This window comes from Marmota flaviventris, chromosome 1 (genome assembly GCF_047511675.1).
Source record: "Marmota flaviventris isolate mMarFla1 chromosome 1, mMarFla1.hap1, whole genome shotgun sequence".
Taxonomy (NCBI): domain Eukaryota; kingdom Metazoa; phylum Chordata; class Mammalia; order Rodentia; family Sciuridae; genus Marmota; species Marmota flaviventris.
In genome coordinates, this window is record NC_092498.1 from 144,539,814 (window position 1) to 144,565,426 (window position 25,613).

A 25,613-nucleotide genomic window follows, 5' to 3' on the forward strand; every position below is an offset into this window, starting at 1 on the left:
CGCAGTTCTCGCCCACTGCTGGCGCCGGACTCGCCGCCCGCCTCTCTGGGAGGAGGCGGAACAAAGAAGCTCCGCCTCCCTCCCCCTCCCCTACTCTCCGCGTTACTCGCTCGGCCCGAACCCGAGGGAGTCCCAGGTCTTTCAATTGGTGGAACGTCAGAGAGACGACGATCCTGATTGGTCAGAACCCAGGAGGTGGAGCTGACAGAGAGAAACCGGGAATTGAATGGTGAAACGGAAAGTCTGTCAGACACCGAGTCCCGCCTTCTGAGATTGGCGGGTAACCTAGCAACGCAGGGACCACGGAGACAACAGTGCGTGGAGAAACCTGGAGCCCTCGGAGAAGGTGAGTAACCGGGCGGGGAAGCGTCCGCCGGGAAAAGGGTGGAGTGAGCTCTCGTCCAGCCTCCTTTGGCCCCCATAGAAATCGGCAGCCCCATCCCAGCTTCAGTATCTTTCTCCCAGCCCCTGCCCCAGTCTGGACCTCCCTCTCGGTGCCTGCGAGGACCACAGGGCATCTTCTGGGACCTGCCCCTACTCTGCCCCTTCCACCTGTCCCTTGCAAGGCCCTCGTCCCCAGACCCGAATACCAGTCGATAGGAGGCGCATCACACTGAACTTACTTCAAGTCAAACGTAGATGGAGGACTTAAGGGGGTACTTTTTAAGTCTGGCATCATCCCACCTAAGGACGACACGTCCCCGAATGAGCATGCAAGGAAGGCATCTCGTTTGAGAGAGTGCTTAAATCAGAGTATTTTGGGGGCTGGAGGTATATATAACTCAGTCAGCGGCAGAGTGCTTGCCTAGCATGTAGGAGGCCCTGGGTTCAATCCCCAGTACCACACATCCCCTTAAAAAAAAAAAAAAGTATTTTGATTATACAATTTATGTCTTTTGTATTTTGCAATCCTCCTGCCTCAGCCTCTCCAGCTCATACATTCTTAAGACAAAGAGTTGCTTGTAAGGATTAAATGAGATAAGGCTATAAAGAAGTTGGCATGGGCAACATAGTAAGTGCTCAGCAAATAGTGGCAACCGGTTTTTTCCCCTAAAATACATCTGGACTTAACTCTCCCGGCTTAAAAAAGATCTGAGGAAATTCTCCTGGTCCCTACCTTAAATATTCAGGTATCTACTGAGTGCCTACTATGGGTGCTGGGGGTAGAGCAATCAATTTAAAAAGCTCCATTTTTCCCTTCATGGAGCACAGTCTAATATGGGAGATAGTCAATAATGAAACAGTGTAGTATGAATGGAGAGTAAAGAAGTGGAAAAATTCCCTCCTCAAAATGCAACTATATAGTCCATTCATGGGTGGATGGTTAAACACACTGTGGTATATCCACATAGTGGAATATTATTCAGCCATGAGACAGAATAAAATTCAGAAATATGCTACAACATGGGTGAAACATGAAGATATGCTATGTGAAAGGAAGTCAGACACGAAATGACAAATTTTATATGATTTCACTGATATAGAGTGTATATAATATATATACACACACACATAGAGACAGAAAGTGGAACAGTGAGGAGTGGACAGTGGTGGTGTTTGCACATAAATATGAATGCAACAATCTTAATGCCCCTGAACTGTACCCTTACAGATTGTTAAAAGGGTAAACTTTGCTATGTTTATTTTACCTGAATTAAAAAAAAAAAAAAAAACTATGAAGCTGAATAAAACTTCCCACTGCGCCTTCAGCACTCTGAAGACTGACCAAGGGCCTAGGACACGCTGGCGTGTTCATGAACCCCACTGAAACTGAGCTGGTGGTACTTACCTAGGCCTTCTCTGAACGCCCCCACCCCAAGCTCTGGCATGAGAGTTCCATGAGGGCTGGCGGCCCGTGACAACCAGCAGCGTCCCTGTCACTGCCTCCTGGGTCTCCCTTGATGTAGAGCCTGACTGGCTAAAGTGGCACTCTGTATCAAAGAGGGCCAGTGGCTCCCACGGTCCAAGGTTTAGTCCTAGCTGGGCAAATGCTGGGCAGCAGACTTGGAGTTTGGGAACTGAGACGGCCATGGGCCTTAATAAGGCCAGCCACATACACAGCCCTGGCCAGCGGAGCCTGTGTAGACTCGCAGACGAGAGGCCAGTGGGCCCAGAAGGAGCTAAAGTTCAGGGTGGACTTGAAGATTGCATCTGCAGCTGAGAATGGAAGACTTACAGATTCAAAGTATTTAAGCACAAACTCTTACCAGTTTGGGGCTGAATTTTAAACTATAAGATACAGGACCACAGAAGAAGTCAAGTTTAAAAAGGAAGGAAAACGCCAGGCGCGGTGGCACACACCTGTGATCCCAGCGGCTCAGGAGGCTGAGGCAGGAGGATCACCAGTTCAAAGCCAGCCGCAGCAACAGCGAGGCGCTAAGCAACTCAGTGAGACCCTGTCTCTAAATAAAATACAAAATAGGGCTGAGGGTGTGGTTCAGTGGTTGAGTGCCTCTGGGCTCCATCCCCAGTACCCAAAAAAAGGAAGGAAAAAATTAAGCGGAGTTGCACATTTAGAGGACACTGACTTGACAGATTTAGTGCAGGGAGTGACTGAGCCAACTCGCAAGCAAAACAAGAGCAACTGTCAACAGGGGAAAAAATTAGAATCACAGTTGCTACAATTATTGTCTGAAATTTCCAGCGTTCAACAAATAGTTGTGAGATGAGCAAAGAAAGAAGAAATGCAAGCATACTCCAGAGCAAGGGAGGACAGAAACTATCTGTCTCCAGATGTCTGATTTATAGACAAAGACTTCAAAGCAGCTATTTTAAATACATTCAAAAGAAACCAGGCTTAAATTAAAAGAAGGCATGGAAACAAGGACTCATCAAATAGAAAATACCAGCATATTTTTCTCATGTTATCTCTTCACTAAAAAAATATAAGATTGTACAAAGCAGTATTTATAGCATGATGCTGTTAGATGTATAAAAAACGATATGATATTTGTGACAATAACTGGACAAAACTGGACTGGGGATGTGGCTCAGGAACAGAGCCCTTGCCTGGTGTGCATGAGGTTCCATCCCCGACACCGGAAAGAGTTTTAAAAACAAAAATAAAGAAAGAGGAAGAAGAATCACTGCACCAACATTCTTTATATTACCAAAGTTAAGCTATTATTATTCTAAAATAGACTGATAAATTAAGATGCACATTATAATCCCTAGATCAACCCCTAAAACTAAAAAAATAGCCAGGTGCATACCTATAATCCCAGCTGCTCAGGAGGCTAAGGCAGGAGCGTCCCAAGTTCAAGCTGACCAGGGCAATGTAGCAAGACCCCTACCTCCAAACTGTGAAAAGGCTGTAGATGGAGCTCAGTGGTAGAAATTAAGGGGGTCCAGTCCCCCAGTACTGGGAAAGCAGAAACAGGAAAACCTCAAAAAATATCTTTAAAAAGACAGGAATTTTAAAAATGCACTAAATACTTATTTAATATAATAAAAGGCAACTTAGCAGGGAAACAAGACTATATATATGAGAGGTATAAAAAAACAATAGAATGAGGTGGAGAGCCAGCAGATATGAATAACTGCATGTAAATAGATAAATGGAAATGATAAAAACTTTAATCTAAAGGTGGGGATGGACAGGCATACCTTAGATTTGAAAGATACACATAGTTTGAAAGCAAACCACTCAAGGTGCCGCAGCTACGATACTATCAAACAAAACTAAGACAAGAGATATTATCAAAGCTGGGGTTGTGGCTCGGTGGTTGAGCACTTGCCTAGCATGTGTGAGGCACTGGGTTTGATTCTCGGCACTGCATAAAAATAAATAAAATAGAGTCCATTGACAGCTAAGAAAATATTTTTTTTTAAAAGAGAGAGATTATTAACCCAGTGAAGAACACTTAATATTGACAGGAGGGTCAATACACCATGAAACTGCAGCTAGGCTGACCTAGAAAATTAGAGAGTATACAAATTACCCAAATTAGGATGACAGAAATTTGGACTGGAGCTGAAGCTCACTGGTAGAATGTGTGTCTAGCATGTGTGAGGCCCTGGGTTCCATCCCCAGTACCAAAAGAGAGAAAAGAAAAAAAGAAAAGGTTTACAGAAATAAGAGGTTTTATTTTATTTTAATTTTGCACATGCTTGGCGAACACTGAGCTGCATCCCCAGCCCTTTTTATTTGCTTTTGAGACATGGTCTCACTAAGTTGCCCAGTCTGGCCTCTAACTTGTGATCCTCCTGCCTCAGCGTCCAGAGTCACTGGGATTATAGCCACACGTCACCATGCCCGGTGTCTTACAGAAATTAAAATTATAAAAGAATAGTATGGACAACTTTATACCCAAAAATAAGACAAATGAAGTAAACGAATTATTTAAAATGACTCAAGAAGAAAGAGAAAATTTGAATAGACTTATAACAAGAAATTGAGTTAGAAATTTGAAATCTTCCTTCAAATTAAAGCCCAGGACTAGGGGTCTTCACTTTGAATTCCATCAAATACATAAAGACGAAATCATACTAATCCTACCCAAACTCTTTTAGAAAAGAGAGGCAGAGGAAATACTTCCCTTTGTCCTGCCCAAGCTGGTTTTCCCAAGGCCGAGGCAAGGAAGAGATATTATGGGCAAAGGAGCTATGCAGCCAGGGGTCAGCAGACCAGGGGCCACGGACCAAGTCTGGCTTGTCACCTCTTTTGTAAATAATGTTTTATTGGAACATGACAACCAACTTATTTACCTATTATTTGTGCCTGCCTTTGCCCAAGCAGTAGAAGAGGCTACAGTAGGCACAAAGCCAAAAACATTTCCTACTTGACCCTCTATAGAAAGAAAAAAAATTACCAAGCCCCGTTACATGCCAGTGTCCCTCAAGAAAATACATGCAAAATATTAGCAAATCAAATCCAGCAACACATAAAAAGGATCATACACCATGACCAAGTGAGCTTGTTCCAGAAACGCAAGATCAAACCCCTGAAGAGCAGTTAATCAGCATGTTAATAGAATCAGCGAGGAGCAGAGAAGCTGGAGCTCTCTCTCCAGTACTGCTGGTAAGGACATCAAAAGGCACAACCCATCCGAATTTTAGTCTGGCACTTTCTTTAAAAGTTAAACGTAAACCAGGCAAGGTGGTGCACACCTGTCATCCCAGCAGTTCAGGAGGCTGAGGCAGGAGGATCGCGAGTTCAAAGCCAGCCTCACCAACTTAGTGAGGCCCTAAGCAACCCATGCCAGAGAAATGGGCCTCATCCTGTGCTCTGTCCTCACCTTCTTCCTCTGCTTACCTTCAGAATCACTGCCTTGTCCCTGTTGAGGCCACCTTCGCTTTTCCCGCGGCCCATGGTGACAGCCTTCTCAGCCCGGTCCCCCTGCTGTCTTGCACCTACCAACCTTTCTACCACACCTAGGCCCAGGCGGCGTATCTGACCAGGCCACTCACTTGGGGCCTAAAACTCTTTGGGTCTCTTAGCCTCTTCCTCTGGAGCAGGAAGGGAAGCAGCCATGCTGACTCCTCTAACTCAGCTGAACCAGACGCCTACTCCCTGTCCACCTGGATGGGGGTCAAGAGGAAGTAAGAAGCAGAACCGGTGTAACCACCAGGCCAGGCCGGAAGGCCAAGCAGTGACAGTGCGGTGCCATCGGGAGGTGGAGAGGACGCTTTTCCAGGTCACTGTTCTGTCATGCCCCGCCTGAATGTGTCCAAGGCAAGACTCAAACCCAGCATTCCCTCTGCCAGACGCACCCTCTGTCTGGAGCCCAAACAGTCTTGGGCTGAAGGCAGCCTTAATCGAGGTTGTGGAGGCAGAGCCTCCCTGCCTCCAGGCTGACTGGCCACCCCAGAGCACCCAGCCAGGACTCTGGTTCAGCCAGGCATTCCTGCAGGGACACATTCCAGGCAGATGTCATCCGGGTAAATGCCAGGCTTTCAGCTTGGGGTTTATCCTCTGTCCCAGCAAGAACTTAATTAAAGGGCTGAGTCTGCCCCGCTTGCTCAATTGCTAAATTCCCACGCATGTCCCTCTGTGCCCAGGAGAAGGGCTCAGGGCAGTGAGGCCAAGGCACCACTGGTCTTTGCCTCACTGAGGGGTAATGACCCCTCACGGTGAAGAGGGCCTGAGGCTTTATGTCGTGAGGGGGCAAAATTGCAACATATGCAGTCGAGGGGAGAAATAAAGAATGTCCATGCACTTCTGCCCCTTTCAGTGCTTTATTCACTCAAATTACTCCATACAGTTTCACTCTATAGGTTCTTAATCAAGAAAACGACAATCCTTAAGGCTGGGCACTGCAATAGACATAATCAATCCACAGCAAACAATTCTAGATGAATTCTAAGCCCTGCAAAACACACTTAATCACCATAGGCTAATGACAGACATTTCCTCCCCGTGCTAAGTTCAAAAGTCTCAAGCCTTAGGCTTTATGTCCAGCAGGTGCACACTCACTCAGACCACAGTGACCAGGTCTGGACCCAAGGCAGGCTTTTCCTGGCATGGATTGGATGACCGGTTGAGGAGGGGGTCGTAGGGAGAATTTGCTGCTCTCACCAAGGTCCAGATGAGGTGGTAGAGTTTGAGAGCGGTGAGGATCACACAGAGGCTCAAGAAACAATGACAAGTGATGGGATGTCGGGTCCTCATCAGGCTCTCCAGCTCGAGTGAGGCCTTGATTTGGCTGGCTGAATCCCTGTTCATGTGCTCTAATGTTTATACTAAATTTGGGGGGTTTTTGACCCCCCTTTCAATTCTTATCAGCTACCACCAGATTTCTCAGTGACATCATTTACCCTGGGGTCAGAAACATCTGGTCTGGTGGTCTCCACCCTGATCTTTCCCTCTGATCAGGCCAGGACAGCCTGCCAGGGGCTTCACTCTGTTTATCAGGGTGACGGGAAGTGACTTGTTTGAGGTCATACTGGAGGGCTCTGTGGGTGTGCCTGGGGAGATTGCAGGTTTCAAATTGGAGTTTTTAAAATGGAGTTGCTTAGGCCCAGGCCTAAGGCCATCCTCACACTTTACCCGGCTTCCCGTCTCGTCCCTCTTCCCTCCTCTACCCAGCCCCCTTTTGATGTGCCTAGGACAGGTGGTGCCTCCCATTCTCCGAGAGATAAGGAACTTCCCAGGGTTGTTCCAAGAGCCTCTAGCACATAGGGTAGCACCCCGCTCTCCTAACACCCAGCAGGTAAGCCCGGCCCTCCTTCTAGAGGATGGTGACTTTAGATGGACAGAGAGCAGCCCTGGGCTACATGGGCTAAACCTGGGCAGAGGCTGGCCTCTGGGTGGGGCCGGGAGTGGGCTAAGGGAGACCATGGTTTCTAGACCAGCGTTCTCAACTAGGGCAGCGTCCGCCCCCTCTGCTCCCACCTGGGACATTTCATTTGGCAATATCTGGAGACATTTTGTCTCTAGCTGGTCAGAACCAGATAATGCTGTTGGCATCAAATGGGTGGAGGTCGAAGATGCCAGCAAACTCGCTGACGTCAGAGGAAAGCCCCAGAGCCACAGCTGTCAGCCCCATCCCCAGTAGTGCAGAGCCAGGAGCCCGCTCCCAGCTGAGGCTGTCGTGGAAGGGAAACGTCACACGTGCACGCGCACACGCACACTCACCCTTTCCCTTCAGGCCCCAGTTAATGGAACAGAAATTACAAAATGAAGAAAATCAACAACATTTGAAATACAGAAATATAGAGCATGGAGAAAAGTTTGACCTTAGCTTTCAGATTCTAGCAGCTGGTGACATCCAATGGCCAGTCAAATGCCCTCACCATGGGGACTCGCAAACATTTTTTTTAAATCCACAAACCAGACAAAGAAACGTGTTTCCCTTCCCAACCTAGCACGTTTATTACCAGAGTGTCAGGCTGAGGTGTCACTCAGTGGTAGAGTGTGCTGGCCACGGTGTGGCCCTGGGTTCGAGCCCCAGCACACACACGATGAGACGAGACCCACTGCACTCACTTCACGAGGCACAGCTGACATTTTCTACGTCGTTGACTTGAATGCTGGTTCCAACTGGTGAACTGATCTCACTGCCCCCTCAGGAGTTGCAACCCTAAGACTGTATTTTTTAGAGCAGTTTTAGGGTCACCATGAAATTCAGAGATTTCCCAAGTCCCCACCCTCAGCATCGGCCAGTGGGGAGCACCTGTGACATGTGGCCCACCTACACTGACACCACTGTCACCCAGGCCTGGGGTTTGGGTTAGGGCTCATTTGCAGTGTCATACAGTGCGTGGGTTTGCACACAGGTACAGTGACTTGTGCCCTCCATCACAGCACGTTTACATAGTATTCACTACCCTAAAACTCCCCGGCTCTGTCTGTTCACCTCTTTCTCCCCGACACCCTGGCCTCCACTGGTCTGGTACCAGGGATTGAACCCAGGGGCACTTGACCCCTGAGCCCCATCCCCAGCCCTATCTTGTATTTTATTTAGAGACAGGGTCTCACTGAGGTGCTTAGGGCCTTGCTTTTTTGCCAAGGCTGACTTTGGACTTTCTATCCTCCTGCCTCAGCCTCCTGGGCCTCTGGGATTACAGGTGTGCACCCAGGTCCACTGGTGTTTTTACTGGCTCCTAGCTGCTCCTTTTCCAGAATGTCGTATGTTGGAGTCATCCAGCATGGGGCCTTTCTAGATTGGCTTCTCTTCCCTAATATATGCACGCAATATTCCTCCTAAGTCCTTTGGTGGCTTGCTGGCTCCTGTCTTTTTAGTGCTGAAATAACATCCCCTTGTCTGGAGATGCCACAGCTTGTTCGTCCACTCCCCTCCTGAAGGACATCTTGGTTGTTTTCAAGTTCTGGAAGTTACAAAGAGAGCTGCTGTAAACATCTGTGGCAGGGGCTGGGGATGTGGCTCAAGCGGTAGCGCGCTCGCCTGGCATGCGTGCGGCCCGGGTTCGATCCTCAGCACCACATACAAACAAAGATGTGTCTGCCGAAAGCTAAAAAATAAATATTAAAAAAAAAACCAATCTCTCTCTCTCTCTCTCTCTCTCTCTCTCTCTCTCTCCCTCTCTCTCTTTAACAAAAAAAAATCTGTGGCAGTGGGGAGCGGTGGATAAGCAAGCAGAAGTTTCAACTAGGGGTAAATAACAAGTAGGGCAATTGCTGGATTGAATGCGAACAGCAAGCTGAGTTTTGTAAAAAATGACATCAAACAACCTTGCAAAGTGGCTGCCTGCTCTGCACATCCTCCAGGGAGGGTGGCATTCCTGCCCCTGTTCTCCCAGACCTGGTGCCCTGCAGTGTCCTGGCTTTGCATCTGTGTGTGTGTTGAACCCGGGCCTTGCAGGCGCTAGGCAAGGCAAGCTCCCCACCACTGAGCCACACCCCAGCCCTGGGGCCATTCTTCTAGGTGTATAGTGGCTATTTTTTCTTCAAGTGGAGAAAGTTTATTTTAGAAATCTCTAAACTTGGGGCTGGGGCTGGGGCTCAGTGGTAGGGTGCCTGCCGGGCACGTGTGGGACACTGGGTTCGATCCTCAGCACCACGTAAAAACAAATAAAGATATTGTGTCCAACTACAACTAAAAAAATATTAAAAGAAAAAAAAAGAAATCTCTAAACTCACTACTAGGAATTTCTTTCTGAAATAACCAAAATTATGTCGTCTATAGGTCTAGTTAACCAGAAATGAACATTTGTAAAGGCCACTATAACCAAAAGAGGGGTTAACCGCCCTGATTGGAAGGTGGAGGAGATGGGGTCCTGGCCAGTGGCTGGAGGGAGCCCGGCCCTCCTCCACCTCCAACAAAAACGCAGCAGGAATGTAGAAATCAGCCAAATTAAAACTAGAAATAGTACAAAGGAGCCACCGAGGTTCCGTTTAGGCTCTTTGTAAACCTTCCTGCTCCAGAACATTATTTTGAGGAAAAGTACATCTTCTATTTTAAGAAGGCCTCAGGGCTGATACTGGATGTTATCCTGTAAAGTAGCAATAAAGTCACACAGGATTCCCTGTCACACAGTCCTGTCAAGGGGGCTCCTCCCTGTCCCCACTTACAGCAGAGGGAGCCAGAGCCTGGCCAGGTGGGGCATCTTTCCCAAGCCACAGCTGGAAAGTGGGAGCCTTGGGACTGAACCCCAAACTAGTCTTCTCCAGGGGGCTCCTGTTTTTCTCTTCTACTGCCGAGGTGAAGAAGAAGCCGGAAGCTCAGCCGAACGTGCCCAGGCCTTCGCTGTGGCCAGGGGCGTGAAGCTCCGACGTTACAACCAAACTGCTCTGGAGGCCCTGGAGCCAGGGCCATCGGCCACCCCGACAGAGGAGCCCCATCTCCAGTGCTCTAGCACTCAGTGTCCCCCGCCACCCGGGCACCTTTGGCCAACCACTGCCGTCCATAAAACCTGGGCCCTCAAAAGGGACAAGAGAGGTACTGTAATGGCTCAAAAGTGGCAGTAGAAAAACATATCCTCCTAAACTATGAAAAAGAAAAAAACAATTAGATTTAGATCTTTTTTTATTTTAGAATTCTCAGCCCTGAGCATGGGGATAAGAGACAACCCATAGTCGAACCTTGGCTCACAGCTTTCACTGCTAAAATGTGACTGTTTCCTGGCTCTAACTGGGGACATAACAGGTTCTGTGAAGTAACAGTCCCCTGTGGTGCTTGCATCTCCCTGCAAAGAAGCAGGCCTGTTGGTAAATGTGGACTTGCCGTCTCTTCGTTCATTCAACAGCCATGTTTATTGAGCATCTACTTGGCAGGAGTTGCTTGGGATTGTGGTTTTCCTTGCTGCCCTCCCTGTACGGCCCCTGGCTTTCCCCGGCCTGGGCTGGGAAAGCTCGGGTAGAGCACAAACAGCTCTCTAAGGCCAGTGTGTTGGCAGGCTGTGGGGGCTTCCTGACGCCAACAGGAAACCCTGCATCCTCAAGGCGAGCTTCTACCCAGCCACTAGCAGGTAGATTTGGAGGTAAGTGTCCAGGAGTCCCGTTCCTGAGTCATAAGCAGAGTCCTGAGTCGTGAGTCATCAGCAGAACATGGGGAGTAAGACAGGCAGGTAGTGGGAACTGTTCTGCTCAGGAAAGCCCAGAGCTGTCAAGAGTCCACGGAACCAGCGGTGCACGTCGGGAATCCATGACCCAGCTTGGTTCAGCCTGCCATGGTGCAGAAATCACAAAGTTTTCATTAAGGTAGAAAATAAGAGCAAAGACCATGAGCTTCATCTCGTGAGAACTGCTGTCTCTGCCACCGTACCCCAGCCATGGGCCACCCTAGGTCACCCTCCTAGCACTCTCACTTGGAAGCTGAACGTGGCCTTTGTACTGTCCAGTCACAGGAAGGAAGAGGGAACAGGGCCAGGAAGCTGCAGCCAAAACCCAGTGAGGAAACCTTTCAGTTGCCCAGGAGCGCACATGCTGGGAATTCTCAATGGGAAGTGCCACTAAGGGAGGGTTTCTTTACTTGGTTCTATTAGTTCAAGTTTCTCCCTTTCTTTGGTATTGGAAATTTGAACCCAGGAGTGGTTAACCACTGAGCCACACCCCCAGCCCTTTTTTATATTTTTTTTAGAGACAGGTCTCTCTGAGATGCTTAGGGCCTCCCTTCATTACTGAGGCTGGCTTTGAACTCAAGACTCTCCTGTCTCAGTCTCCCCATGCTGCTGGGATTATAGGCATGTAATATCTGTCACCATGCCCAGCTTTATTTGGTATTTTGAGGCATGTTCTTGATAAATTGCTGAGAGTGTTACAAAGTTGCTGAGGCTGAGCCAGGAGTGGTATCATTCACCTGTAATCCCAGCAACTCGGGGAGGCTGAGGCAAGAGGATTGCAAGTTCAAAGCCAGCCTCAGCAACGGCAAGGCACTAAGCAACTCAGTGAGACCCTGTCTCTAAATACAATACAAAATAGAGCTGGAGATGTGGCTCAGTGGTCGAGTGCCCGTGAGTTCAATCCCAAAAACCAAACCAAACAAACAAAAAAAATAACAAAGTTGCCGAGACTGGCCTTGAACTTGTAATTCTCCTGCCTCAGCCTTCTGAGTCACAGAGATTATAGGTGTGAACCACTGCCACCTGGCTTCAGGTCTTGTGTGTGTGTGTGTGTGTGTGTGTGTGTATGCGCGTGCACATGCATGCGTGCATGTGTGCTGGGGGTTGAACTCAGAGTCTCATAAATTCTGAGCATCTCCTCTATCCCTGAGCTACACCCTCAGCCCTAGGTTTCTTTCTTTTTGGGGAGGTGGGGGTAGGTACTGGGGATTTAACCCAGGGGCACTTAACCACTGAGACACATCCCCAGCCCTTTCTATTTTTTATTTTTTTACTTACAGTTAGGGCCTCACTAAGTTGCTTTGGGCCTTGCTAAGTTGCTGAGGCTGGCCTCCAACATGCTTTCCTCCTGCCTCAGCCTCCCAAACCACTGGAATTACAGACCTGCACCACCACACCTGGCAAAAGTGACATGTTTTCCAGTTACTATGGAGATATAAAGTTTCCTTTTTAATAAAAAGAACTTAGGAATGAAATAATTCTTTAAAAAATTGAGTTGATCATAGTGTGGCTCTGTGTGTGAATCTGGCAGAAGCCACAGCAGTGGCCTCTCAGGGAGAGAAACTCAGGTGACACTGAATGGGAACGAGCCTTCCTGGTCCCCAGCGGCCCACAGGGGGAGCAGGTGTGAGGCGCATCTCGGTCAGTTCACAAGAACTTCCAAGTGTTCTCTCGGGATTTAAACTTTTTTCTCTTTTGTTGTGGTGGTAAAATATGTAACATGAAATCTGCCATTTTAAGCACTTGAAGTATTCGATTCAGTGGAATCAATTACATACACATGGGGCTGGGGATGTGGCTCAGTGGTAGACGGCTTGCCTACGTGTGTGAGGAGGCACTGGGTTCAATCCTCAACACCACATCTAAACAAATAAATGAATAAAGGTCCATCAATAACTAATAATTTTTTTTAAAAAATTACATACACACGCTGTGCGACCATCAGAACCTATTTCCAAATTCTTTCATCGCCCCCAGGAATCTGCGCCCCATAAATGCTAACCCCCCTCTTGCCCTGCAGCACCTCCCACACCCTGGCTCGATTCCCTTCCTGATGGTCACACCGTGGGATCAGGCCCTGGTGTCCCTGTGCCCAGGCAGGTCTCTGCCTCGGGGGCTCAAGCTGTCCTCCTGCGCCTGCCTCCTGAGTGGCTGGGACTGTAAGGGCCAGCGATCTCCAGCTTTTCTGACATATATACTTTTTTATTTTATATAAATATAATTATTATAGTTTGTAATACGTTATATTATTCCATATTTTCATTTTATTATATTTTATCTTAATATAATCATAATATATTTTGTATTATAAAATGATACAATGATTATATATGTACATATGATATTTGTCAATTTTACTTGTGGCGCGGAGGCCAGAGCAGGGCCAGAGCATGCTGGCCACCACCCTCGCTCTGAACAGGTGACTTGACTTAGCATATTTTCAAGGTCGCCCATGTCGTAGCCTCGCCACTGGGTGTGAATATAGGACACTTCCTTTATCCCGTCATTTGGTGACGGACCCTTGGGTGGTTGTTCTAGTCAGCTTTTTTGCCGCTGTGACTAAAGACCCACCAGAACAGTTGTGGAGGAGGGAAGTTGGAGGGCTCCGCTCCTCGGGGCTTGAAGTGAGGCAGGACGTCAGGCAGAAGAGTGTGGCAGAGGGCAGCAGCTCCCGTGGTGACCGGGAAGCAGAGAGACCCCCGCTCTCTGGATACAAAATATGCACCCATAGCCGCGCCCCCAAGGCCCTCCTCCTCCAGCCTCAGCCCAGGCCCCCAGTTACCTCCCAGTGAATCCCAGGTGGGTTAATTTACTGAGTAAGTGAAGCTACAACCCAATCATTTCTTCTCCAAACCTCTCGCACTGTCTCACTTTGAGCTTTTGGGGGACGCCCCACGTACAAACATAACAGTGTCTCCCTCTTTGGCTTGTAACTATCGCTGCCTCCCCACGCACAGGTGCCCCTGCCTCCTCTCCAGCGCTTTTGGTGGACACCTAGGAGTGGACTTGCTCTGTCATATGGTGATTCCAGCTGTAAGTTTTTGAGGAACCACCGAAGTTTTTTTGCACAGTGACTCTCACTTTCCAGTCTCACTGGTTGTAAATGAGGTTCCAACTGCAGGACATCCTCATCCACACTTGCTATTTTCCACTTAAAAAAAAAACTGCAGCCTAATCCTAGTAGCTCAGGAGACTGAGGCAGCAAGATCATGAGTTCAGAGCCAGCCTCAGCAATTTAGCAAGGCCCTAAGTAACTTATGGAGACCCTGTCTCAAATACAAAAAGGGGCTAGGGATGTGGCTCTGTAGTTTAGTGCCCCTGGGTTCAACCCCCAGTAAATAAATAAATAAAATAGGAAAACTGCAGCCATCCTGGGGAGTAGGAAGAGGTATCTGGTAGTTTGGGTTTGCATTTGTCTGGTGACTGATGGTGCTGGGTATCTTCATGGGCTTATTGCCCAGTCGTATATTTTCTTGGGAGGAATGTCTGCCATGTGTTGTTTTGTTTGTTTTTACAGTGTGTGGGGGGGGCAGACCCAGGCCGCCCTGAGCCCAGGCTGCCCTTTCTCCATGTTTTAATCAGGTTGTTTTCGTTGTTGGGCTTTTGGGTTCTTTTCTAGACTCTGGCTGTGGAAGCCTCATCAGGTGTGTGATTTGCAAGTCTTTTCTGCTGTTAGAGGTCATTGCTTTACTTTCTAGATAACATCACTTAATGCACAAGGACTTTAGAGTTTGGGATTCCAGTTCATCTATTTTTTCTTATGTGTCTCTCACTCTGTTGATGTCATATCTAGGAATCCAAAGCCAAGTCCAAGTCGTGAAGATTGACTCCCCTGTTTTCTACTGGGAGTTTTATAGTGTTTCAATACTACTTCTTTCTTTTTTAAAGAAATTTTTTAGTTATACATGGACACAATATGTTTATTTTGTTTATTAAGGCTGAGGATCGACAGCCTTAATACTGTTTCTAAACACATTCTGCCATCCTCCCACCCAGTATCAAGACCACCCCTCCCCCATTGCCATCACTTCCCTATCTCCTCCCTACTGACTCTGGAAGTCTGGCCCCTTCCCACAAAGTTCCTGCAGTCCCACGACTGGCGACCAGCAGCCCATCACAGGAGCAGGAATGTCCCTGCCTCCCTCTACTGAGGCCATCCTGGGTTATGTTTTGTTGGTGGTACTAGGGGTTGAACCCACAGTGCTCTACCCCTGAGCCATGTCCCCAGCTCTTTTTAAGACAGGATCTCGATAGGTTGCCCAGGCTGGCCTCCAAGTTGCAATCCTCCTGCCTGAGCCTCCTGAGTCGCTGGGATTACAGAGGTGTGCCGCTGCTCCCAGCTGAGGTTGTTCACACACACACACACACGCATGTATAAAATATACCTCAACCAGGAAACCTACACACACATATGCATTATTGTTAATTATGTACATATACATACATTTATATATGCATGTGTATATGTACTTACAATAACAACAAATAAGAATAGATATGATTATGAATATATATATTCATATTTCAGGTATTTTCAAATATTTTTTAGTTGTCAATAGATTTTTTACTTTATTTATTTGTATGTGGTGCTGAAGATTGAACCCAGGGCCTCACACAAACCAGGCAAGTGCTCTACCACTGGGCCACCACCCCAGCCCCTACAGTTTTATTTATTTATTTATTTTTAAAAGAATATTTGACTTATTCATGAATCTTATTGAATATTTTTTTCCCTGTGGTGCCAGAGTTGAACCCAGGGCTCCTGCCCTCTGGGCAGGCACTCTCGGGGCAGGCACGCGCCCACTGAGCCCCAGCCCTGCCCTGGAGTTCTTAAATAGCTCCGATGCTCGGGAACTGAATCTTAAGCACGGCTGTTCTCGAGGTCTCTACTTGACAGGATTCACTGAAACTGGCCCAGAAATCTCATTCTACTCTGTCCACCATAGAAGTCAACATTGAAGTCAAAACACTGCTGGGCACAGGGTGCACGCCTGCAATCCCAGTGACCAGGGAGCTGAGGCAGGAGGATCGTGAGTTCGAGGCCAGCCGGAGCAACTTTGTGAGCGGCTGTGTCTATAAAACTAACTAGACTGCACGAAATACGGGCTGCGGGATGCAGGTGCCTGAGCCAGCCGGCCTGGGCTGAAATCCTGCTCGGTGGCTTACCAGCTGGAGTCCTCATGTCTCTCTGCTCCCCGTCCTCCTGGGTAAACTGGAGGTCACAGCGGCACCCACCTCTAGATTGGGGGGATTATGGGAATCCACTCACAAGGCCCGGCACGGTGGTGTACACCTGTAATCCCAGCCACTTGGGAGGCTGAGGCAGGAGGATCTCAAGTTCAAAGCCAGCCTCAACAATTTAGCGAGGTGCTAAGCACCTCAGCGAGACCCTGTCTCTAAATAAAATACAAAATAGGGCTAGGGATGTGGCTCAGTGGTCAAGTGCCCCTGAGTTCAATCCCTGGTAAAAAAAAAAAAAAAGAACAGCGTGGAAAGTTCTGGAGAGTTAGCTGACACTACTGTGGAATTCCTTAACCTGAGACCCACCCGACTCCAGTCCTGTTGGTTCACCACCTCTGACTCTCTGGGTGCCACCGCTGGACTTGGAGGGTGCTGGTGGGTGTGGGGCCTTCTTCCCCTTTTTCTCTCCAAGGGAAAAAAAAAATAGATCACTTAGCTCAAGTCTTTTTTATTTTTTTCCCAAATGCTCTGAGAGCGAAAGTAATAAAATATCCAAGAGGCCCATTTAAATGAAGCCGAGGTATAATTTGCATGATAAAGATATATTTCCATTTATAAAGTTCATCAGCAGAATTAATGACAAATAAAGGGAAGATCCAATTAACGTTCCCCCGTCCATTAACCATCCTGCCTCACTCAGGGCAGGAAGCTTAAAAGGGGAGGCTGAAGTTGGAAATGATTTAAATATTAAGGCTGGTGGCATTAAAAGGGACATGAGATGATCACATTAGAATTCAAGGAAAAGAGATTCTGCAGCGATTTTGTCAGGGAGTCAGACACGATTCCCCCCAAGTCCTAGCTCCACCGGGTCTTTCTTGTCCACCCAAATGAGCTGTCAAGAGCTGACGGGCGCCGTCATAATCCAAGAAAACAAGTTTGCCCTTTAAAGCAGGGGAGGTAATTTGGCTGAAAGCAAATTGGAAACATTTCCTAGAATGTCTCACGTTTCCAGCCTCCGTCTTTTGATGTATGCCTCAGAGCTCTGGGGGACAGAGGGGAGAAGAGTGCTCCGTTCACATGCATTCTGCAGCCTTGGGGTGAAGGTCCGCATCCTCTGAGAACCCCAGGGCTGCCCCCAAAACTTTATCTTCAGGAAAGATCTCAGAGGAACTGAGGACATTGACTGGAGAGCAGGAAGTGGGTGGGAATCAAGGGGGTGCAGACAATGTGACATTCTTCACCTCCCTCCGCAGCTCCCGAAGAACCACCTGCTGACTCGGGTCCACGCTGCTAGTCAGGGAGCCAGACATACAGCACCTTGCTGGCCTCTTTCTTCCTTGTTCTTAGTCACCACATGTGTTTTCTTTCTTTCTTTTCTGGGGTACTGGGTATTGAACTCAGGGATGCTTAACCACAGAGCCACATCCCCATCCCTATTTTGGATTTTATTTAGAGTCAGCGTCTCACTGAGTTTCTTAGAACCTCACTAAGTTGCTGAGGCTGGCTTTGAACTCGCAATCCTCTTGCCTCAGCCTCCTGAGCTGCTGGGATGACAGGGACACGCCCCTGCACCCGGCTCCAGTGTTTTTCTGATTCCTTCCTCTTTCTTTACTCTTTGGTTTGGTGAATTGAAGATGATCTTCTGTGGCTTCAGACACCACTTCTCCTTCGCCTTTGCAGCTCCAGCCCTAGGGCCTTCTGATCCTGTGTGGTCAGTGCTGGGAGTTGAATCCAGGGCCTTGCAGAGTTGTTGCTGGTATTTTTTCAGCTAGGAGTCTTTGATCACAAGTAACAGAAACTGGCCCTGGCTAAGCAAAATGCTGAAGGAAAGGCTGAACCAGGCCTCAGAATGGACACTGGTCAGGAGGTTCTGGGGTCTTGGCAGCAGGAGCTTCAGAAACAACCTGAAGCATCAGCTCCCAGGGTTTCAGGACTCATGCTCCTAGGAGAGCCGGCTCTTTGATTGACAGCCCCACCAAGACTGCTGTGAGCTTCCTGTCACTCTGACAAGATGCTCAACAACTTCAGAAGAGGAAGGGTTTATTGGGCTTGTGTTTCTGGACTTCAGTCCAGGGCTTGTGGGCTCTGTGTGCTTGGACCTGTGGCAGAACAGGACCTCATGGTGGAAGCACTTGATGAGGAGATTGCTTGCCTCACAGTGGCCAGGAAGCAAGAGATCAGGTGCAGTGCCCATGCCTGCCATCCTAGTGACCCAGAGGGCCTAAGCAGGAGGATCACAAGTTCAAGGCCAGCCTGGGCAACTTAGTGAGGCCCTCAGGAACTTAGTGAGACCCTGTCTCAAAATAAAACATAAAAAGGGCTGGGGGTGTGGCTCCGTGGTTAAGCACCCTGGCTCAATCCCTGCACCAAAGGAAGAGCGGGAGCAGGTCCAGTCTCCCCCTCTAGGGAGACCTAGCCCCCCAGGGACCTATCTTCCTCACACCAGGCCCCACCTCCTAGGCCTCCACTCCTCCCAAGAGCACCCCAGGCTAGGGACCAAGCCAATGGCGCCTGGGCCTTGGAGACGTTTCTGCAAATCACAGCAACTGCCCACAGCACGGGAGAGTGCCTTCCCCCAGAGAGAAACCGGGTGCCGTCACTGACATCTGGGTCAGGGAAGGCCCAGACACCACCGCCCACCCTCTGCTCCAGTTAGGCAGCCAGGACCCCGCGGTGACACAGCCTGCGTCGTCCTCCCCTCCAGAGTCCTCCACGGGTCCTGCCGTTCTCTCCCCGTCACCCAAATTCAAAACTCTTCCCCACTCTTCAAGTTCTAGTGACTTTTAAAAACATCTCTCACATCCATAGGCAGAGTAGGAAAGTGGAGGGCACAGGGTGACCCCGAGTGGACATCTCTTCCCGAGGTGAGGGCCAGGGTCTTCCGTGCTGGGTAAATGGTCGAGGTCAAGATGGAGGAAGCCCTACTTCATTGGAGCTTACTTCTTAGAATAGAGAGGAGACAGTGCACAGGTCCACCTTGGGACCCAGGTGGCGACCCTCAGCCTGGAGAGAGAGTCTGTGGGCAGAGGGGAACGGGCGAGGAGAGAAGCTGGCGGGGAGCGGGGGGGTCCATCTTGGTCCTGGTACATTGGGAGGCCCGCTGACCCTGAGCCATCGCCCCTGGGTGGGTGCATCTGAACCACCGAGTCCCTGACCTGGGACTTATACCAGTCACTTACTGAGCCCTCACGCCTGGGCCTTGTGCAGGAAGGGTCCCGCCATCCTGGGAGACTCTGAGCCCACCTGGGGCTGTTCCAGGGCCAAGCCACTGAGCCTGTGCAATGGGGGACACAGGTCAGAACTGCTCGTTGCCACCCTGGGTTTTTCTGAAATGGCCTTTTGAATAAGCCGTTTTATTTTGTAATAATCGTCGATTTACAGAAGCATTGCCGAGCCTGCAGGCCATGCCTGGCTCCGGGAAGCCGACGTCCTATCCAGTCAGTCCACGGTGTCACTAAGGGAACAAGGCTGCCAACTCCACCATGGGGCTTGATTCCTCTGGTTGTCCCACTGTTGTCCCTTCTCTGTTCCAGGATCCAATCCAAGATCTCATGTTGCATTTTGAATGAAACCATTTTTTAGGTTGTATTTGGAGTTACCCTTCAGTGCTCGCCGGCCCCGGCCAGCCATCTTTTAAAACCACCCCTCGAAATCCTTGGAAATGTGCTGTTCCTAGTCCTGCGTGCCCTGCGCTCTGTGGTTTGTCCTGTGCCCGTCCTGCTCAGGGTCTTCACAGGGGACGCCTGCAGGCCGTGTGCCTGGCTCCCGTGTCCATGGGCTTCCCTCTGGTGTTGGTCCAGGAACGATCTGGTGTCTGAGCAGAGCGGGAGGAGGCAGGAAGGGGCTGCTTCCCATCCCTCCACCTCAGGCTGCAGGGCCTACGAGCCCCGCTCTCCTCCTCTGGGAGCTGATGGCTGTGGCTTGAGCTTCCCATGGTGACCCAGGTCCCCAGCTCACTCCCTCCCATTAGCAGTAGCTGGGTGGCTTCGTCTTCCTGGGGTGGCCTTGCCACTCTGTGCCACCCACGTAAATCCTTGATTAAAATCCTCACAGCAGGGTCTCTTTTCCCGATGGTGGCACTTGGCCCTGTGACTCACCTCTGCCTGGGCCCTGCACTCTGGTGGCCCAAATACCACCACAAGGTTCTGTGGGAAAGTGCCCCCTCCCCATGAGCCCCTGGGCCCCAGGGCTCAGCGTGGCACTGAACACGGCCTCCTTCCTTGCAGGACTGCAGGACACAGTAGAAGCACAAAAGCCCCTTGGCCCCCCAAAGCCTCCATCTCCTGGGGCCCACGAAGCCGGGGAGGACTGCCAGCGAGATGGCCTTGGACACCCTCGCTGTGATCCCTCTCCACCAAGGGCCCTCCTTCAGCAAGATGCCCCTGAGGACGGAGGCGTGGCAGAAGCCAGGCAACCTGGTGAAGCCTCCGGTCCCCTGCAAGTCCAAGCTCACCACCATCGAGGCCAAGAGGATCATGTCCGTCCTGGATGAGGCCATCTACAAGGTGGAGCTGGTGACCCTGCTGTCCTACGCCATCACCCACCCGGAGGCCCTGGAGGGGATGCCCGGTGAGGGCGTGGCGGTGGCAGTGAGGGAGCACGAGGACCTCTGCCAGGTGCTGCTGGGGACCATCAGCGACCTGCAGGAGAAGGAGCTGCAGCTGCAGGCGGCGGACGACGACGAGGCGCAGGAGGAGGCGTGGTTCCAGGACTGCCTGGCGGCCGCGGCGCAACTCAAGGCCAGCCTGCAGCCTCAGATGCAGAAGGTCCGCGACTCCAGCAGGGACATCCTGCGCCTGCTGCTGACCGACCCCTCGGCGGCCAGGCTGCTGTGGCTGCAGGCGCTGGGCAGGAGCCCCGAGGCGCAGCGCTTCATCGAGGGCCTGGAGGAGCTGCGGGGCTTCCTGTTCGAGAGGCTCCTCACCAGCCCCATGGAGGCAAGGGACAGAGCCCAGTTCATCCAGGACATCACCAGGCGCCACCGAAGGAACCAAGAGGTCATCGGCGCTCTGGAGACGGAGCTGACCGCGAGGATGAAGAACAGGGACTCCGAGGTAAGGTGCCGAGGCTCTGGCGGGCCGGGTCCCCACTCCTCTCCTCTCCTCCCCTAGGGGCGGGTCACAGGGCCCCCGGGAGCACAGGGGTGGGCGGGGGGCAAAGCCTCGTGAATATCAGGCTGGGAAGTTCTCCAGGAAGGGCAGTACAGGGTGCTAAAGGATGGAACGCGGGCGAGGCCAGGGGGGCCAGGGACCCAGAACTGGAGACCTGCAGGACAGGCGGGAGCAGACCCAGCCCGTGGCGCAGAAGAGTCAGTCGTGGGGAGCAGGGAAGCAGGGTTTGTGGCCGCCCAGCCCATGCTGCCACCGTTCCATGTGACTCTGCCTGAGAGCAGCTCTGTGCAGTGTGTGCCCATCAAACTTTTCTCACAAACACAGGTAGCCTCCTGGGTTTGGAACCCCAGGCCTCAGTTTGCTGAGCCCTGATCCAGGTGGGGACAGTGTGTGCCTAGATCCTGAGGTGGCAATATGCCTGCAGTGCTCAGAAACCCAGGGAGCCGGTGAGCAGGGAGGGGACCCAGAGGGGCCTGGAGAGAGGTCAGAGAGTGGCCCACCCCAGGGATCCTGCTACAGGCCAGGGCGGGGCAGGTGGAAGCCCTGGGAAGGTCAAGAAGGGACCTCACCCACAGAGAACCACCTTCCTCAGACCAGACCACCCACACCTTGGGCTTTACATACAGTTTTCTTTCCAGGGCTTTCTATCTAGATCACCTATGAGGTGACTGCGTTTTTAGCTGTAGCCAGGGCCCTCCTCTGCCCCAGCCAGCCAGAGTGGCCTGTGCCTTGGCCACGCCCGGCACAAAGAGAGGCCAGAACAGGTCCTCTGTCTCTGGGGCACAGTCTCAGTCAGATGCTCTGCACCACAGCGTCTCCGGGAGGCAGCTGGGAGGTGACGACTCCTCCACTCCTGTCCACCATGACCAGGGGGCGAGAGAGCCAAGGCCCAAGGCAGCCGCCCCTGCCCCGCAGTCCTCACTGGGTCTGTCCCTTAAGACACCCCTTGGAGGTGTCGGAGGAGCCATATGATTACTGATTTGGAGCTAGCCCCCCACGAGGAAGCAGGGGCCCTTCTCCTGTGTCTGGCACTGAGCCTGCATGATAGGGGGTAGATATTTGGGGGTGGGAAGGGTAAGGCCCAGAGGTCCTCAGTTGGGGCAGGTAAGATGGGAGAGGCCACCATCTAGGGACAGGGCGAGGGCCACAGCCAGCTTTGTGGGTCCCGTCCAGGTGGTAGAGCCAGCATGGGATTTTCTAGCTCTGGTCAAATGCCATTTTTCCAGATGGGCACATGTCACTATGTCATTGAGTATCAGTGGAAAATGAGACAGTGTCAGTCAAGCATGTCATGGGGATTCTCAAGCAAAGTGCTGAGTGCCGGTCATGCTGCTCGACCTGAAACCCACACCTCGATCACGAAGCCTTGTCCCGGGACAGGCTCCCCATGTCGCCCCGCCCTGGTGTGCGCCCAGGGAGTCAGTCCTGAGCCTGCGGCTGCTGCCCCAACCCCAGGCTGCCAGCACGGGCAGGCACAGCCCTACGGTGGCCAGAGGGGACCCAGGGTGTTGAAAAGGTGCTGCAGCTGTGCACAAGAGCACTGGCCTCCCTTGCCATCAAATGTCCCTGTCCCTACCCCTCATGGGTCCAGAGCAGGACTCAGCGAGGAGGGTGGCAGGTGGCATGCCGGGCCCCAAGGGAAGGGCAGGGGTGGCGCCCGTCCTGAGCCTGCTGGTGACGGCGTGGGTGTGACTGCCACCCTCCTTCTGTGCAGGTGGAGAAGGAGAACTTTGTGATCCAAGAACTGAAAAACCACCTGCACCAGGTGCTCAAGTTCTCCGAGAGCAGCCTCCTGCGCACCAAGCAGGAGGCCGAGAAGCAGCAGAAGGCCGACTCCCGGGCGTCGCAGGCCAGGCTGGCCAAGCTCCAGCAGGAGATCCTGACCCTTCGCTCACAGTACCACAACCTGGTCATGGAGAACCGGGAGGCCGAGCAGGCGCTGAGGAAGGTGCCCGCGGGCGGGGGACACAGGGGATGCAGAGGGACCTCTTTTCTGCTTCCAGGAGCCACTGATCCTGGGCACCATGGTTCCTGCCACTCAGCACCTTGTCCTCAAGGTAGCACGCGGTAGCACGTGTCATTGCCTCAGTCCTTTTTCTGGCTGAATAACATTCTGTCATATGCCGTGAGCTGATCCTGTAAAAGCACCTAGATCCACCCAGTGGCTTCCCCTCTCCCTTATTTGAGAATCCAAAGCTTCACGGTCACCCCTTCAGTGACAACTTGGGTGTCGTCAGGGACCACTCCCATCCTGGCCACTCCGTTCTAGCCACACAGGCTCAGTGTGTCTTAAACAACTCAAGCCTGTTCCCACCTCAGGGCCTTGGCACCTGCTGCTCCCCCTGCCTAGAGTGTCCTCGGAGCCACTCCTGACAGACCACCCACTAGCTCTGTCCCTTGAGGCAAGCGAGTGAGCAGGTCTGAGCCTCGGTTTCCTCATCTGTGAAATGGAGGACGAGGCTGCCGTAGCGGCACAGCAGGCGAGGCGGGAGAACACTGCCACACAGGGGCCCGCGTGCAGTGCTCAGGGCTGTCTGGGTCGGCACTATCCCATCAAACCATGACTGTGGGCTTTTGTGGGGGTTTTTTTCTAGAAAAAATATAAAGTGGAGACAGAAATCGAGAACTGGATCCAGAAGTATGACTCGGAGATGAGTGAAAAGCAGGTATTTGTCACTAAGTCTCTTTCTGGTGGCTTCCCAAGCCAGATCCTTGAGGAATAGGAGGAATGGAGGAAAGGTCCCAGGATGGTCCCCGGAGCAGCCCCGCACGTCGTCTCAAGGGCTCCTCCAGGCTGGGCAGAGAGGCCAAAGTGGGCAAGGAAAGGCCCCAGGCTGCGTAGCCAAGGGAAGCGCCTGCACCGAGGGCTGGCGGTCCCGGTGCCCCCTGGCGGCCACATCCTGTACTCCACCGCGAGAGCCCACAGACGTGTCTCCACCACAGTCACTCAGCCGGCTTCCACTGAGATGAACCAGGTGCTGGGTTCAGCAGTGAGGAAAGTCCCCACTGTCACCCGAAGGTCCCAATTTAGTGTCACTTATCAGCTGAGTGACCTAAAGCAAGGGACTTTACTTTTCTGAGCTTGTGCCTGCATCTGATCTAGAGGCAGTGGAGGGGCTTCAGTCCCCAGAGCAGGGTCTGCAGGAAGGGCTGGGGACCCATAGCCTACAGATTTGGGAATCCCCAAGCGCCCACCCACTTCTGAGGTAGGGAGGCCTGGGGAGATAACATCAGCCCATGTGGCTCAAGGCCAGCTCTGCTGTCAGAAGAACCAGGGGGCATTGTCCTTCTATCTGACTGAGTGCCCCTGGGAGGGGCGCCTTGGGGCTACAGCTCATTTCTCTAGTCCCTGTGAGGGTCCTGTGGCCGGGGTGTCGCTCAGTGGTACGGCACCTGCCCAGCATGGCTCCCTCCCCAGCCTCGAAAAGCCAACCAACCAAAAATGGCCCAATAAGGGTCGTGGGTTCCTTGTGACAGGGACCTTGCCCACCTAGCCTTGTCCTGTTACTGGAAGGAAACAGGAAGGGGGAGGGGAAGCGGAGGGCATCTGTCACAGCAGGAGGGGCCTGCCGCCTCTGACCCCCAGGAGGAGTACGAGGACCTGGACCTCATCCACAAGGAGGAGAAGCTGCAGCTGGAGGAGCTGAAGCTGAGGCACGCGGTGCTGGTGGAGGAGTTCTCCCAGATCCTGGCCGAGAGGGAGGTCAACGCCAAGAAGAGGATGGAGGCCGAGCGCGAGATGCTGCGCATGGTCAGGGCCGCCACGCTCATCCAGGCCGTGTGGAAGGGCTACCTGGTCCGCTCCATGCTCAGGTCCAAGAGGAAGAAGAGGGTCAAGGGCAAGGGCAAGGGCAAAGGCCTAAGCCAGATCAAGGGCAAAGGCCTGGGCCAGGTCAAGGGCAAGGGCCAGGGCCTGGGCAAGGAGAAGAGCAAGAGCAAGGGCAAGGAGAAGGGCAAGAGCAAGGGCAAGGGCAAGGGCAAAAAGTGAGCCCGCCCAGGCTTCGCCTGCCCCCAGGCCTCACCTCCTCCCCAGACCAGGCCAGAGGCACCAGAGTGCAGAGACCGCCATCCGGGGGGCTTTGTTTGTTTTAAATTAAAAAACATTTTTTTAAAACCACATTCAAAGGAGCATCCTACAAATGAGGCTGTCTTTATTTGGCTGTGGGCTGGGTGCTGCCTATGGGTACCCACGGGTGCCCACAGGTGCCCAGCTCTGTGTGCAGCTAGGTGTCCATCCACAGGCAACCATTCCCTCCTTCAGCCCCAGTGGGAAATGAGACCATGGACTGCAGCCCCCTGTCCCAGGCTGGAAGCTGCCAAGGCTGTGACAGACACATCACCCACCTGGGCAGAGCAGGG

The 25,613-nt window shown here is 51.7% G+C and overlaps 1 protein-coding gene across 1 annotated transcript; it reads left to right on the top strand.

Moving 5' to 3' along the window:
• Positions 1–261: 261 nt before the first annotated feature.
• Iqcd (IQ motif containing D) lies at positions 262–25,373 on the top strand. The gene is made up of 5 exons (XM_027923405.2): positions 262–346; positions 20,370–21,197; positions 22,969–23,202; positions 23,849–23,920; positions 24,841–25,373. The coding sequence occupies exons 2-5, from the start codon at positions 20,463–20,465 to the stop codon at positions 25,240–25,242; spliced, it is 1,443 nt and encodes a 480-aa protein (XP_027779206.2). The 5' UTR covers positions 262–346; positions 20,370–20,462; the 3' UTR covers positions 25,243–25,373.
• The last annotated feature ends 240 nt before the right edge of the window (positions 25,374–25,613 follow it).